The sequence below is a fragment of the Setaria italica genome, chromosome VIII, assembly GCF_000263155.2.
Source record: "Setaria italica strain Yugu1 chromosome VIII, Setaria_italica_v2.0, whole genome shotgun sequence".
NCBI classification, from domain to species: domain Eukaryota; kingdom Viridiplantae; phylum Streptophyta; class Magnoliopsida; order Poales; family Poaceae; genus Setaria; species Setaria italica.
The window spans coordinates 1,254,097-1,264,818 of NC_028457.1; the positions used below are offsets into that span (position 1 = coordinate 1,254,097).

Here is a 10,722-nt window from a genome sequence, read left to right on the forward strand (position 1 = left end):
AGAAGGATAATCTTTTGAGGGATACATATTGCCTAGCACTATGTTGTTATTCCTTGACTTCGGAAGTTTTTATCCCTATTTCTCAGGGTTTTTTTTGACTTTGCAAAGCTATTGATTTCAAGTTTCAGATGCTAAGAAGTTAGAAGCAAACTACGCAACTCCTATGTTCATGTATCAGAAACTTCATTTAAGGTATATATCCCTCCATTTACTGTAGTATAGTAGATCATATAGGTTTATTCGTGTGAATGATATGCCTTTGCTAAGTTATGTAACAATTGTCTACTTATTTTTTTTAGAAATAGTCATGCATATCCTGTGTTTACTATAATATACTGAGTCATGTAGGGTTACATGTGAACAATTTACCTTCGATTTAATTATGTAACAATCCTCTCCTGTTTTTTTTAGAAAAATAAGGTACCACTGCCGAAAGAAATGGTTGATGTCGTGGTGTCTTTTGTGTTTGCTGCTACATGTTCATCTGTACAAGTAAAAGTGCCAAACACATTTAAGACAACTGATGCAAAGAGAGCTTCTTACAAAAGGTTCAAAGCATTTTTCAGTGGTGTCGAAGACATTGAATTCGAGAAAGATGATGAGAAGTAACTGTGCATAGGTAATTATCATACCATCTACGAAATATGTCTGCATACATTATTGTTATTCTTGAATTTGTAAATCTTATATTGGGTGAAATGTCAGGTGGAGCGCTTGATCAAAAGTTTGCATAGAAGTTGATTAGCAGGAGATGCTACTGCACAGCCATTGTTGTGTGACATGTTCGGTTTTTGAAAAGTGGGAAGCAAGTTACTAAAGACTCACTGTTATTGTTTGGATATAGCGAGTGACTGGATAATACATTGCCTAATCTGTGGGAGGTTCCTCTGTTTTTTTTCTTTTGAATTCAGACCTCGTCTCTAGGACGATCCAGAAGTCCTTTTAGGTTTGTCCTTGATGCAGCATGTTTAAACTATTTTAGTTGTATGCACAGAAGAAGAAAACAGCGAGAAAACTGTGGGTTCTTCCTGAACCTGAATCCAGAATTCCGGATAGTCTTAGCAGATGAGTTGGGAGCACTGAGAAGGATAATCTTTTGAGGGATACATATTGCCTAGCACTATGTTGTTATTCCTTGACTTCAGAAGTTTTTATGTTCGTAACCTGAGCACTGCGTAGGCTCGCGGGACAGACGCCGAGCGGAAGAGAAAAGTACGGGATGGTAATTGGACGGTTGGATGGTCTGGATACAAAATAAGCTATTCTGTGGCCGGCTGTATATATATATATATATATATATATATATATATATATATATATATATATATATATATATATATATATATATATATATCAATTCGTTCGTCTCGACGTGAGGATTCCATACCTGAAACGCTTTTCGCGAGTTACCTCTCCTAGCACCGTTGAAGTCAAAGTTTGGTCTCCGGCGAACTCCGACGAACAATTGCTTCGCGACCAAGCGTCTCCGACGCAATCCGACACCAATCTTGAGCTTGTCTCGTCGTCCTCTACGCCATGGTGTGATCCGTTCGAAACTTCTACAACGAAGTGGGCGTCCTCTCCAACTCCGGCGATTTCGATACCGTCAAAGGCCGAGAGGCAACGCAATACAACTTCATACCGTTATTGAAAACAGATTTTGATACATATATCAATTAACTTATCATTGGCAATCACCGATGGCAAAGCAGTATGTTTGTTGTACTTTGATGGGTATCCTGATTGCAATTGTTGCTTGCTACCAAGTGTTTCATGTTACCACGGAAAATTGCGCATCTCTACATGTTGCAGTAACAGACAACGTGCTCATGGCTCATAAAATGATACCCGCTAGCATAATCCCTTTTCATAGGTTAAGCAGGCAAATTAAAGGCCAGACATATGGAAGAGGCAACACGCAAAACTTTCTACCAATGCTATCTTATCGTACAATAAGGCAATCCCAGTTATCCTCTAAGTTGACTCTTCTAACTCTTCTCCAAATCGATCCAGCCGTGACACCTCTGCATCGTAATCACGGATTAGAGTATGGTTAACAGAGCCATCATCTTCACTCGCATGGATTTGCCGCCCACCGAACCTGCAAGGTAAAAATTGGAGAACAAATTTTATTACAACAGAATCAATCCAGCAGCACAAATGTTACTTGATCAGCATTCTTTTATATAATCAGAGTTAGTTGTATATTTAATCAGATGGCAAAATTTTCCACAACATTTCAGACTCATATCAATGAGGAAAAAATATATTAAAGGTTTTGTCAGGGAAACAAACACGAGATGCAACCCAAAGTTCCATCAGCATTCAGCTAACATCACCGCATCAGAAATAAAGGGGAAAATAATTATTCGTGTTAACTTACCATCTGCCATTCATCTTCTCTATGCATTTGGCGCCATCTTTCCGGTCTTTGAATTTCACCAATATGACACCTTGTGGATGATTTTCACAAACCTGCATGCAGAAACATGTCAAATTAACAACAGTGGTTTGGTGGAAACCAGAGAAGGATGCAATGGGAACAATTTGGTGAGTTGTGGCTGATCCATGCCAATCTGACTTCATTTCAGATGATTTATATGGTATAAAACATGCATCTAATTATTATATTGAAAAGATGAAAAGTTTGTTTTGCAATGAAACTGGTAATATCTATTTTCCAGACAAGTTCAGAAAAGTTTCAAATCTCGGGGTAGGTGTACCTTGACATTATCCACTGGACCAAACTTGATGCATTCCTCTCTAACATCTGCCTCAAGCTCGGAAAGAAGTTCTTCATCAGCCTGCAAGTTTAGGATATTCATGGTTAATCCAATACAAATGGGAAAAAAGTTGCTATGCAGCATGAACCTCATAAAAGAAATCTAAAATCATCTAATGTGCAACCAAGTACAGGTAAGCTCAGTCCCAGATCAAAAGCACACATATTGCAGAAGGCACCAAGCATACTTCAGATACTTACTCTCAACTCAGCCGGAGTGAACATGTGCCGCAAAATAACGGTAGTAGGAATCATCACCTTCTTATCATCATGCCCACCTAGTTAGAGGAAATTATTAAGAAAAAAAATGAGGTTATATCCCAGTTTTGAATCAGCTATGATTAAAATAACTACCAGAAAACAACAATCCAAATTACCCCATCCAAGCATTTTGTCTTCAACCTTCTTAGTCTTCCTTTTCTTTTGTTTATCAGTTTTCTTTGCAATGAAAACATCACCTGAAACACATGTGACGACATCAGTAATAAGTTTTGTAGCTGATGGCACACAGAAGGTGTTTGGTTGTTATAGAACCATGGAACAATACCTTTCTGCTCAAATTTGGCCGGACTTACAGACATCAGAATCTTGCCACCAGGACGGAATGATGTCCCATCCAACAACTGAACTGCTAAAGCTACAGAAGGCTCCTGTATCATGGAAAGGGAAAAGCACATGAAAAAAAAATGCATAGGGATTCCAAATAATCTGAGCACCTTAACAAGGAGATACCTTGAGATATGTCACCAATGCGTCGCCTTTTTTCCTCCCGGTTTCCTTGTCGGTATAGATCTTCACCCGAGGCTTTTTAGTCTCAGGGTCCTGTAATATTGATTATCAACATGTGTCCAATGCTTAAAGTTCACGAAGAAAAAATAAATGCCACAAAAAAGATATTAGTAATAAGAGAAACAAAATAGTTATTCAAGTAAAGTAAATGTCAAATAAATCTTGTAGTATTTTTTTCAGTTTATTTAAGGCACCCACAGCATTCCATATATTAATGCATTATATCCAACTATAACATATGGGCATTGTGCCAATATCTAGTATCATAGTGCATGCTGCAAGTTTGGAGAACTGAAATTAGCTAATTGCTCAATTTGATAGTGAAATATATAACCCATGAGTTGAACAGTTTGCAAAAATGAACAGACTTGACAGGAACAATTGAAGGTCCCAAGATTTAGATAAGTCAAACTACAAACTTTTTGCCAGTATGCCAATTAGTTACATAATCAGATGGCAACTAGATACTAGATCACTAGTCCAAGACTCCAAGTACTGGCAAAACCAAGTTTCTTCACGAGAGAAATCAAAACATCACCAAGAGTGAATAACACAAACGCAACAATTTTGTCTCTGCAACACAGCAGATCAAAAGCATACCTCCTTTATTATTCCACACTTGGAAAATACCTCCACAATCTGCAAAAGAAGTGCAGCATCAGAAGTTCAGAACAAGCATTTTAAGAATAACCAACTGATTAAGAATGTGTTAAATGATCGTTCAACAAATGATCCTCCTTTTCGATAAAAACAAATGATCTTCCTAAAAGAGAAATGAAATGTGGTTACAGAATTAGTTGATACATATAATTTACCTCCTCCACTGTGACATCATCAGGCAGACCATTTACATAGACATGCGTGTTGACTTTGAGATCAAACCAACTGTCTGGAGGTTTGTTAGCTTCCTACCACAGAAATCCAACAGATTAGTAGAAGACTAGATGCAACCAGTCGAACTTACCAAGAACTCCCACAATGACTTGGAAACAATACCTTCTTTTCAGCTGGCGTCTCAGAAGATTTCCGCTTCTTGTCCCCTTTCTTTTCCACTTTGTCTGATTCTTTCTTTTTGTTTCCATCCGGAGTGTTGATTTCTTCTACTGCAGAAGGACCAGGGATATCTGGCGCCTGAAATACTTCTTCCTCAAGTGCAAAAGTCATCTCTTCAACAGCATAATCTTCCTTTTTACCTGATAAGTCATTCTACAAAGGTGTAAGAAAAATTAGAACATATTTTTTTTAAAAAAACAATAGGAATATTACAAGGATGAAGGGAAGGTTGTTGTGCTCGAAGGATTCACAGCTGAATATGATATCTAATGAAATACTCCTTATGTATATAGAATAATTGTTGCCAACATAAAGTGATAAGAGGAACTAAAGGATACTGAGTGGACTAACAAGTAAACTGTGATTTATACATGCATTTGCTGGAACAAAACATAGATATTTAATCCTTCAAATAAAACTTAGACAATGTGAAAACTAATTAAGAAACTACTGTCTTAAGCAAGCTAGCAAAGCAAGAAGGGTTGTGGTAAGGGGCAAGAAATGATGAGAAAGTAAGCTGTAGATTAAAGAATCATTAATGAGGTTTTCACTTTCTCTAAAGTTGCTAATGTGAAACAGAAGATTTTTTTTTTTTTTGGAACTTGGCTTCAGTACTGAAGCTTACCAGGCCTTTTGTTTCACAAACATAGCTTGAAATCTTGCACCAGCAAAAGTAGCTAAAGAAAAATATAAATGATGATTAACTGAAAGTAAAAACCAACACGATGCTCAGATTAATTAAACATCTCCTGAACCTTGAGTGAGAAGAAAAATGGTGCTCCAAGCATTAACTGCCAAGCTAATACAATCTTCAAGAAACAAATAGTCTATTAAGGTATGGCTGGAACTTTTCATTTCGCCGGTCCTTTGTTACTACGTAATCACATATCAACTAACCCAATGATATACCACAATGAGTTTTCATCAGATGCCGATTTGCGATTTTTCATAAAGAAAGTACAGGACATCTAAGGCTAACTAGGAGACTATCATGTACTTCAACTTTGAAAAGGCACAAAAAATTAACCAATAAAACTAGGTAGTGTATATAAACCTAGCAATTGCAAGGACAGGTGAGCAATACTTACTTGAGGAACCCATGCCCTCAGAGTACGGTCCCATTTGTAAATGGTGCCATCATCATCGGTAAACTCCTCCTCTCCATCCGGTGGGGTTGCTGGCCGCTCATCATCCAGCTGGTTCACATCACCATCTTCAGCACTGCCTTTCAAGGCCTCAACCTCTGCCTCGGCTTCTATAACCTCCTTCTGAAATTTCTCAAAATCATCTTCAGCATCTGGAGCAACTGCACATGAATTCAATGAATGAGAGAAGCGAACCTTACAGAATTTCCATGTAAAGATGCAGTACAAGACAACAGCACATTAACCTTGTTCGGATTGATCCTTTGCTGCGACTGCAGTGTGTAACTCAGGGATCGACGAGAGTGGCATCCATTCAGTCCTCCCTTCTGCCCAGAGCATTGTGCTCTCATTGAGATAACCGTTTGCAAAATGTTCTGCAAAGAGAGCAAAATGTTGTTACATTTTCAATATTAGCTGGGCGGGCGAATAATAAGCATAATTCTTCAAATTAAAAAGCGTGGAAGCGAAACCTTCTGCACGAGATCATCTACACGTTAACTAAACTTCAGGAAATGAGAATTAAATAAGCTTGAAGGTAGCTTCGGCATCAAAACGATCAAACAATTCCACCTCATGGACTAAACCCTAAGCCCAACCGCAGAGAGAAAACTCTAATTGAAATGCACTAAATTGCAAGGAGGAAGCGGGATATGGTCACCTCGAAGCTCGGCAAGCGCGTAGGGGCCGACACTCTCCTGGTTCGGGCCGAGCACGTACCAGCCCACCTCGCCGGCGGCGGCTGAGCCGCTGGTCTCCATGGGCATCGAATCCGGAAGAGAAGAGAAGGGGAGGATGAAGCGGGCGGGTACTGGGGGAACCAAGAGGATGGGTGCCGGCGGCGGGGAAGGAAGGCGGAGGCGACTGGCCGGAGAGGCGCGGGCGGCGGGAGGGGCGGAGTGGTCAAGCGGAAGGACGGCGAGTCGGAGAAGACTCGAGAATTGGAGTCACAGGTAAGAATCCATCTGGACGGGTGAGATAGCCCGTACGCACGCGATCGAACGGTAGTGGACAGGTTTCCCGTTTCCTTCCCTGGTCCGCTGCTATTCGTATCATTTTCGAATCCTATCATATCAAAAAAAAAAAAAAACTCGTGTGATTTTCAAGCCTAACATGCATGTATATTATTTTCCAATATGCCTTACCAGCTGGACTGATGTTTTAGACTGATGTTTGCTCATGAAAATAAACTCATGACCATAGCAAATAATGTCCAGAAAATGAATCCAATGAAAACATTTTTGTACCCAAAAAACTGGAAACTGTTTGAATCTTCATAGATTAGTTGATCGCATATCACAAAAGTTTGAACCTTAAGATACATCTGCGCCTTGAAAAAAGAATGGAAAAAAAGTCAAAAACATCCGTGGAGTTTGAGTTCACTGAAAGATTACAGATACTGATGTGCCTTTCTCTGCACAATATGATTCGGTCCATTTCCAGCCTACAGACGACTGTCTCTCACAGCAAAATCTGTTGCTACAACATCAAATGCGTAATTTTGTACAATCTTTGCTGCACACAGCTTCTGATAACATGCTATTGCTTCACTATATGTATGTGAATATATTGTACACCAAACCTTAAGCCGAAGCCACCATCAGCAAGGTGCCAGTATTGTCACACTCCTCATTATCCCTCAAACTTCACCAATGGTTTGGTCGCTCTGCAGGCCGTTCCCAATGTCTAGATGGTGCTGATATCAACTTTGCTCTTAACAATTTGGAAGGCAGGAGTAACCCAGCTGCCACAGTTGCACTGGATTCCTGACCAGTTGAAGTATCCTAACCGAGCTCCGCAGTGGATGCATGATAGCTTCCCCTCCAAAGCACCCTCTTCGACTGTTAGGTGAACAAAGGCACAGGTGGAAACCATGTAAGGTATAGTAGTCTAGTAGAAAACAAAAAAAAGGAGAAACACCATCACTCTACTAAGACCAGTAACGAAAGCATGTGCACGATTGCTCAATCATTGAGTATCTATGAAGGTTTCATTTATAAGATGACCTAAATATCAAATTATGAAAATGAATATGGATTCGGTGGGAACCAACCATATAGTATGAATTTTTCTTTGCACAACACAAATAGGTAATTCATGACTCATACGAATTTCATACACCAAGAGGGAAGTAATAACATCAGCCTACCTGGAGTCATCCATTTCAGAGGCTCGATAAATAAAGACGAGCAATCTTGTTCTTTGTTGCTGTATGAATGACCACTCTTCCTTCGGTTCCAGTCAAAGCAAGATTCGCCTTCACCAGGAAGATGACTTATAACATTGTCCTCCACAGCAATAATTCTCCTGCATTTCCTGCAGCGGTAAGCAGTTTTATGTTGCCCTGTCTTTGAAGGATCTTGACAAGAGCCAGGTAGTGGAGAAAGGCCAGGGTCATCTTCAAACATATAGCTGCCTATTTTCTCCCCAAATTTGTAGGATTGACCTGTGGGAGGAAAGATAGGTTACAGAATACATGTTTGTTCAAATGAACTGCAATTAAAATGTAATTGTATTGAATCAAGATTAGCTATTTAAAGATGCTGAATATTCTCACACTAGATGTAAAGGAACGACAATGTTCATGATGCTGAAGCAGATCTAAGAACTTTTGAATCACATGATAAAACTAAGCATTTGACAATTTGACTATTTTGAGAGGAAAAAAATGATGAAACACATTTTTATTTATTTCAGGCACAGCTGCAGATCCTAACCATACAGCACTTGAAATGGATATAAGTTGGTCATCACAAGAAAATTTATCAATGAAAAAGCATTCAAACACTCTGGATCATGAATCAGGGATCTTCTGGCCATAGTCATCTTATACAGTTATGGAAAAGCATGCTTTCGATCTAGAGATATATCAGACCACAATTGGATTTTATATCAATAACCAACAAATTTATTTTTGGAAGCTTGCATCTGGCCTATTGGTCTACTTAAACCACACATGGCCAAGAACAACTAACCAACACTACTATTAGTGAGAGTAGTCAAAGAGGACCCAGCAAATAAAGCATAGAAAATACCCCAAGAAAACTGGAGAAAAGCCTATTGACTCAAATTTATGTCAGGACAACTAGTAACCACCACTTTAACCAAGATGGATCAAGACTAACCTAATAATTTTAAGCGGAATCTCTTGTACAAAGGACTTGAAGTATCGACTTTGAAGCCCATTTCTTCAAACAATTTCAACTGCACGACACAGAATGTTCAACTAAGCAACAAACACTCCAGGAGTTCATGTGCTGCCAACAGATCTTGAACAAATCTTACCTGGTCAAGAAAACCATCATTCGGGCATGCCAACTCAGAAATTTCCTTCAAAGATTCTAATGCTTCTGGAAGAAAATAACAAGCAAGGCCACATGAGTAAAATTCAACTGGAGTAGATGAAAAGATACATGTTATCTTTCCAGGAAAAGAGAGTTCAGACCTTCCAGAGGTTTCTGCTCTGATCTCATGAGATAAGCAACAATGATGGAAGCACTGCAATAAGTTTGAAAGTCAGTATGAATGCATATATATTATATAAAGATGAAAAAAGGAGCTGGCAGTATTAAAAGTGAACAGGCTTGAGCTAATCAATTTCCTCAATCGAAACACTATATGGGTATGTTAATCCAAATTTGCAATTGCAATTGCCAACAAGCAGCCTGCTGCAATTGGTTAGTTTCAGAAACATTCAGTTTTTCCATGCCGCGCCAATTGGTTAAGTAGGCAGTAACAGTTAGATTCTTGCTACCACACCGTACCCAATTCCATTGCTAAACATGATATCCCAAGATGGTACAGAACTACAGATCCTAAAATTACCCACAAAACGAAAACGGAAATGACAGTGCTTCTGAAGCCTACCTCCTAGATACCCCGGCAAAGCAATGGACGAGGACATTCCCCACCTTCCTGCCATCATCGATGAAGTCAAGGCAGGGCTCGAGGTGGTCGAGCAGGTTCTCCTCCTCCGTATCCCGTAGCGGCACGGCCATCCGCGTGACCCGCAGCCCTTCCCCAGCGCGCTCCACCACCCGCATCAGCGTCCCGGGGGGCACCGCAGCTGTCGGTGGCGCGCCCTCCTCGCCGGCGACGACGCGGCGGACCTCCTCGGTGGGGATGGCGAGGCCCGGGCGGCAGTCGGTGATGAAGGAGATGGAGGCGGAGCTGACGACCGAGAGGACGTGGGTGAAGGTCGGGGTGGAGGAGGAATCCGTGAGGGCGGCGATGGCATCTTTGATGTCGCCGAAGTAGAGCCGCTCGCGAACGAGGTGCGGCATGGCGGCGGCGGAGGAAGAGACCGGTGAGAATCAGTGAAATCCGGCGAGTGAGTTCTTTAGACCACACCCCTTCTGTTTTTGCAAATAGACCCCTAATTTGCAAAACGAACCCTAAAATGTTTCATAAGACCCCCTACTTTGGATCGCCTCCTTTTTTGGGTCCCAGTTCTTATTGGCGCGGCGGCGGGGCTTCCTCGGCGAGACCCCGGATCCCCAGCGGCGATCGGTGATGAAGGAGACGGACGTAGAGATGCGGAAGGTGAAATCGGCACAGACAGGCTGATGCGGCGGCGAGAGCGACCATGTCGGATTGTCGGCGGCGATGGCACCAAGAAAGAGGCAACCACGGCGACGAGGCGAAGCGCCGACGCACGACGCGGCACAGCGACAGGAATCTCTGCTAGTTTTGGGTGATCTATGAGAAGAACGGGCTCATCTTCCCCCCAAGATTTGGCACTTGTTCACTGAACTGCAGTGGCCACTGTGCATCTCTGCTAGTTTTATACCTAGTCGGTGTGATGATCCCTATCTGCATCTGTTTTTTTTCTTGTGTTTCGACCTGAATCAACCTTTGTTAGTCTTCCTTCCAGCTCCAGCATTAAGTGGAACTGTCAGAGAAGCATCATTTGCCCAATTAATTTTGCATATGTATGTTGAGCTGAACACACAACGG

At 41.0% G+C, this 10,722-nt stretch overlaps 2 protein-coding genes across 2 annotated transcripts; both read right to left on the reverse strand.

Moving 5' to 3' along the window:
• Nucleotides 1-1,701: 1,701 nt before the first annotated feature.
• Nucleotides 1,702-6,719, reverse strand: LOC101786539 (splicing factor U2AF-associated protein 2). Its single transcript, XM_004978545.3, has 13 exons — nucleotides 6,428-6,719; nucleotides 6,015-6,143; nucleotides 5,713-5,930; nucleotides 4,568-4,777; nucleotides 4,387-4,479; nucleotides 4,172-4,210; nucleotides 3,515-3,604; nucleotides 3,330-3,432; nucleotides 3,160-3,240; nucleotides 2,984-3,060; nucleotides 2,724-2,804; nucleotides 2,384-2,475; nucleotides 1,702-2,101 (listed from the first exon to the last, which is right to left on the reverse strand). Exons 1-13 carry the CDS (start codon nucleotides 6,531-6,533, stop codon nucleotides 1,975-1,977), a joined length of 1,446 nt encoding a protein of 481 aa, XP_004978602.1. The 5' UTR covers nucleotides 6,534-6,719; the 3' UTR covers nucleotides 1,702-1,974.
• A 300-nt stretch (nucleotides 6,720-7,019) lies between these two features.
• LOC101786933 (dual specificity protein phosphatase 12) lies at nucleotides 7,020-10,520 on the reverse strand. Its single transcript, XM_004978546.4, has 6 exons — nucleotides 9,634-10,520; nucleotides 9,212-9,264; nucleotides 9,052-9,116; nucleotides 8,892-8,970; nucleotides 7,916-8,212; nucleotides 7,020-7,607 (listed from the first exon to the last, which is right to left on the reverse strand). The coding sequence occupies exons 1-6, from the start codon at nucleotides 10,047-10,049 to the stop codon at nucleotides 7,453-7,455; spliced, it is 1,065 nt and encodes a 354-aa protein (XP_004978603.1). The 5' UTR covers nucleotides 10,050-10,520; the 3' UTR covers nucleotides 7,020-7,452.
• Between the last annotated feature and the right edge of the window lie 202 nt (nucleotides 10,521-10,722).

Coding starts and splice junctions, on each gene's coding strand:
- LOC101786933 (XM_004978546.4), bottom strand. CDS start 10,049: ATGCCGCACCTCGTTCGCGAGCGGCTCTACTTCGGCGACATCAAAGAT. Junction 9,265..9,633: donor TTTGCCGGGGTATCTAGGAG/GTAGGCTTCAGA, acceptor AACTTATTGCAG/TGCTTCCATCATTGTTGCTT. Junction 8,213..8,891: donor ATTCCGCTTAAAATTATTAG/GTTAGTCTTGAT, acceptor TTCCTCCCACAG/GTCAATCCTACAAATTTGGG.
- LOC101786539 (XM_004978545.3), bottom strand. CDS start 6,533: ATGCCCATGGAGACCAGCGGCTCAGCCGCCGCCGGCGAGGTGGGCTGG. Junction 4,211..4,386: donor ATGATGTCACAGTGGAGGAG/GTAAATTATATG, acceptor CTTCTTTTGCAG/ATTGTGGAGGTATTTTCCAA. Junction 2,102..2,383: donor GAGAAGATGAATGGCAGATG/GTAAGTTAACAC, acceptor TTTACCTTGCAG/GTTCGGTGGGCGGCAAATCC.